Below are 5,180 nucleotides of genomic sequence, written 5' to 3' on the forward strand. Positions count from 1 at the left end.
GTCTCACTTAACTAGAGTGGCAGGTCCTGGCAATGAAGGAACTTTGGTGCCAGAGACAGAGTGAGAATATAGACCCACCTCTCCTTATGTTTCTTTTGATTTGTTCTGACAGTGAGGGGCTTCAGTGAGGATACCCAATGGACTAGCTGAGGGAGATCTCCTTTCTGCTGCAGCCTTTTAGGTGTAATGTCTGTATAGAGTCATTCACTTCCAGTGGTCTGAGATAGAAACATAAGATATTGTACATATTGAATTGCACAGTCCATATTTTACTTTTAGATCTACTGTTCTGGTAGGTAACAGAGTCTTTGCCTGAATGAAATTACAGAAGAATCTGTTCATAGTCCTGATTTAGTTCCTGGAGCTAGCAGTGGGTCACCTCCCAAGAAATCACATACCTTGAAAATTGTCCCGAGTTCATCCTCAGGCAGAGTGGTTTCTATTAGGGTCCTTGAGTTTTGATCAGACTCCAGGAATTTAGAAAAGGAGGGAAGGTCTCTTTTTCTGAACTTCTGGCTGTGTCTCAAGCTAGGTCGGTGCATTTGGTTCTCTAAAAGGCCCTATCTTTGAAGAAGCTATTGGGTCTTCCTTGGAGCTGGGCACTGCCACAGTCTGGAGGACCAATGGCTCTTGCTACCTGGCCTGAAACTAGCTTAATACCATCAGAACTGAGACAGATGAATCCATATATACTGTCTTTGTGGAATATACATTATATTATATAATTATTAAATATCAATATGTTAATCATATATGAATTATATTATACATATTCATATAACATACTATTATATGATATAATATAATACTACATTGATATATAATATTAAATAATTTTTACATATTATATAGTCCTCAAATGCCATATATCATGCCAGGTTTAATATGGCCACTGCAGTTTGTTCCTTGGTTCAATGAAAGTTTCTCTTAAATATGATAATTAAAATAAGAGGAAATGTTCATTATTGGAAAACATTATAAATAAGAATGCAGAAACTATTAAACCATCACTACTAATGAAACAGTAATAGATTAGTACTAGTTTCTCTTTATTAGTGTATGATTCAAACATAAAATTAAAGCAACACATTACTCACAATTTTTAATTTATCTTGCCATGATTTTCAAAGGCTGTGGTAATTATGAACCACTCACTCTGTAATTTCTATGTGCAGCTGACTTGTTGGATCCATAATTTTCTCATGGCTTTCTTCATTTCCTGATTTCTCAGTGTGTAAATAATAGGATTCAGTAAAGGAGTGATAACAGTGTAAAATACAGCAAGAGTTGTATTGCTTGCAAAACTCCCAAATGGCCAGGCATAGATAAAAATGCAGGGTCCGAAGAACAGAGTGACCACAATTATGTGAGCGGACAATGTGGACAGCGCTTTGGAAAGACTGCCAGGGGATTTGTGCTTTACAATGAGCAGAATGACAGTATACGAAGCAAGCAAGAGGATGAAAGAGATAAAGGACAGCAGCCCACTGTCAGCAATCACAAATAACTCTAGGGTGTATGTTTCAATACAAGCAAGCTTGATTACCAGGGGAAGATCACAAAATATATTATTTATAATATTGTGTCCACAGAAAGGCAAATTCACTGTCAATGCCATCTGGCTCATGGTGTGTATGAAACCAATTGTCCAAGAAAGTATAATAAACCTGCTCAGCAACCTGTGATTCATGATTATCCTGTAGTGCAAAGGTTTGCATATGGCCACATATCTGTCAAAGGCCATGACTATCAAAAGGGTCATTTCAGCACCCCCAAAGAAATGCATGAAGAACATCTGGGCCATGCAGCCCTGATAAGAGATGCTCTTGTGTGCTGCTAGCAAGTCTGTGATCATCTTGGGTGTGGTGACCGTGGAAAGACACATGTCCAGGAAGGAGAGGTTTCCAAGAAGAAAGTACATGGGAGAATGAAGAGCAGAATTAGCTGTTACTGTGACTATAATAAGGATGTTGCCCACCACAGTAGCACCATAAATCAAAGTAAATGTTACAAAGAAGAAAGTTTGAAGTTGCCAATCTCCAGAAAATCCCACTAAAATAAATTCTGTCACAGCTGATCCATTTTTATAATCCATTTATTCAATTCAGAAAGGTTCTGGAAGTTCTTTAAATACAGAGGTGAAAAACAAAAGCAAGCTACAGTTAGTATCAGTATGTTTGTAGTTTTATTACTTGTTGATAATGCTAAGTAAAGATTTGAAAGCATGCAATGTTTAATATATCAACATGTCAGAGCATAGCTTGAAATGATTTTAAGCTTCATATCACTTTCAGCATATAAGGTTATTTGAAATAGAAAACATTTGAAAGGGTAAAAATTTTTATCCTTTTATCTTATCAAATAATATATTTCAGCAGATCCTTCTTTCCATTATTCTGTTCACATAGAAATAAGATGAAGATTAAATGGCTGTAACTATTTTGTCTCTAATTTATTATAGTCTTCTTTTCCTTTGATTACTTGTAGTTATGTTATTCAAATTTACAAGCAAAATAGAATCATAACAGTAATACACTGCTCTATATTTATGAAGATATTATCAAAGATTATCTAGTGTTTTTAAAACAGACATGTTAGAATTTAATTTTTACATGGAAGGCAATCTACACTGTCATTAAATATTTTTTCTTTTTAATCTTTTTTGATGTATTCTAAAAACTTCAAGAAACATGGACTCAGACTCAAATATTTTTGAGCCTCTGTCCTCAAATGCTAAATTGCCAATTCAAAAGAAGGGCTGTTGTTATAAATGCATGTTTGCATTTGCTGGTTTAAGAGCAAATAGAATGGTGTCTCAATTTTTATGTAAAGGTTTTTCTTGTGTTACAATCTTTAATGCTAAACTATCTTAACTGGGCTTTTTATATACAATTCACAGTTTCTGGAGCAAGGAAAAAATTTAATTATAGTTAAGATATTATTAAATGTTAGGCTTTGTTCTGAATTATTTAATGTATGATAAAAGTGTTTAGTGATCATAGCAAACATATAATACACGAGTATTATTGTTGGCATGTGCATATAAAAAAAGCTATAATGTAATATCTATTGACTTTTTAACAATTATCTAGCTAACAAGAATGAATGTCACTGCTTAAAACAATTCAACCTGACACCAGAATCTGGGTTGATAACAACATACCAGATGCCTCCAAAATGGAAACAATGTATATTTCATAACAAAATAATTAAACATTCTTTGAACTCTTGTGTCTCATATGAATTCCTTAGAAGATAAGATGCAACACCAAAGAGATAATTTAAAGATACAACTCACTACAACTGTTTTTCCTATGTAATCAATGTCTGTTACACAAAGACCTCATAATCTAGAAATATGTTATTATAAAGAAAACAAGCTATGTGAGAAAATCTTTAACATTGTGTAGGACTTAAGCAAAACAAATTCAAGATCCATTCTATGTGAGACCCTCATGAGTGAAATAAACTTTAATGGCAATAAGCAAAAAAGATGTGATATGAATATGTGAAAATGTATGAAATGAAATGTGTTAAGTACATCTTTATAGTCCTATCCAATTGGTTGAATTCTAATACATTTCCCTCTGAGACAGCAATAGCATGTTATAGCTCAATTACAACACATTTTTAAATTTATTATAGACTTTTGTTGGGATATATACTTTTCATATCTTTTTTATTTTGTTTTTCCTACTACTTAGAATACTCATGATAAAATTCTTAAATTATTTATATTTTCTTTTTTGATTTGAATGTAAAACATGCTATATCTCTCCCCTTTACCTAATGATAACCTTTTTAAATTTATGGTCTAAAAATTATTTTTACAGAGGTTTTCAAAGTATCTAATTTAGATCACAAAGTAATCTTCTAGTTCCTTCTAAACTATAAATATACATATATATTTATATATTCTTTCAATTGCCTCAATACTGAGAAAAATAGCCCTTATTCTGTAAAATATTGTAGGACACTAGAATTTCTGTTATTGTCAACTGTAGTATGAGATTTATGAATGATCATATAACCTTTCTTATATTTCTTACATTCATTGTAATTAGTCATTGACAATTTTTCTGGAGCATAATCTTGAGAGTATATTTTCTTCAAAATTTACAGGAATTGTTAATTTTAGATTACTGTAAAGTGAAATTAGCTCTAAGTTGGAGGATTTGATATCTTAAAGGGTAAAACCTTCTTTTGGCTAACCCAGTTTATTAAAATACCATCTTCACCATAATAAATTTAATGAATTTGTTTGCTATAATACTTTAACTTACCTTTCCTAACATATAGTATGGGGATCATAATATTCAAAGTAGGATTTAAAACTGAAAATAGGTCTTTTATTTTCTTTAATGGCCACTATGCCATTCTAAAGAGTACCTTTCACTTCCTTTAAAGATGTGAACCAATTACTGGATTTTTTTTTTTTTTTGAGTACTGGGAATCCAAACCTCAGTGGGAGTTGTTAAAAAATGAAACTATTGCCCACTTTGGCATAACCAAGAGAGATGATTGCATTTAATTCTTGGCCATGTAATGAGCTATATTCCTGCCTGGGTGATACCTTGACTATAACAGCCATGAAATTTTTGCCATACTTGTGGTGATATCATAAGTTTAGAAAGATTTTACATTTCAAATGCTTTCCTGAAAGTTCCCTATACCCTCCCCCCCACCCCTGCTCCCCTACCCACCTGCTCCCATCATGCTTGAAATAGATATTGATGTAAAATTCAAAAAAAGAAAGATTTTATTGAAAGAAAATTATCTCTTCTCACATTAATTCAAATCATTCTTGTTAGCTTCATTTTTGTGGCTATTTTTATAGAATAATTCATGAACAATTTTGAGTATATCCTCAATATATGATCTATATACAAATTAACTTGTAGAACATAAGTAGAATAGTTGAAAAAATGTATGATACCCATTTCCAAATTATAGTACAAAGCTATATTAATGGAAGTAGTATGGTACTGCCACAAAAACAGACACGGATCAGTGGAAAATATTAGAAGATGCACACTAGAGTTCATGAATATATGGCCATTTATTTTTTTACGAAGAGGCTTCTAAAAACCAAATATTGGAGGAAAAATATTGTGTTTAACAAATAGTGTTAGAAAAACTGGATGTGTTCATGAATAAGAGTAAAACTATACTCTTATCCA

The 5,180-nt window shown here is 32.2% G+C and overlaps 1 protein-coding gene across 1 annotated transcript; it reads right to left on the reverse strand.

Annotated features, from left to right (window-relative positions):
• Positions 1-1,121: 1,121 nt before the first annotated feature.
• Positions 1,122-2,115, reverse strand: LOC110325849 (olfactory receptor 4L1-like). The gene has a single exon (XM_021203994.1). It carries the CDS (start codon positions 2,093-2,095, stop codon positions 1,166-1,168), a length of 930 nt encoding a protein of 309 aa, XP_021059653.1. The 5' UTR covers positions 2,096-2,115; the 3' UTR covers positions 1,122-1,165.
• Between the last annotated feature and the right edge of the window lie 3,065 nt (positions 2,116-5,180).

This window comes from Mus pahari, chromosome 8 (assembly GCF_900095145.1).
Source record: "Mus pahari chromosome 8, PAHARI_EIJ_v1.1, whole genome shotgun sequence".
Classification (NCBI taxonomy): Eukaryota; Metazoa; Chordata; class Mammalia; order Rodentia; family Muridae; genus Mus; species Mus pahari.

Coding starts and splice junctions, on each gene's coding strand:
- LOC110325849 (XM_021203994.1), bottom strand. CDS start 2,095: ATGGATTATAAAAATGGATCAGCTGTGACAGAATTTATTTTAGTGGGA.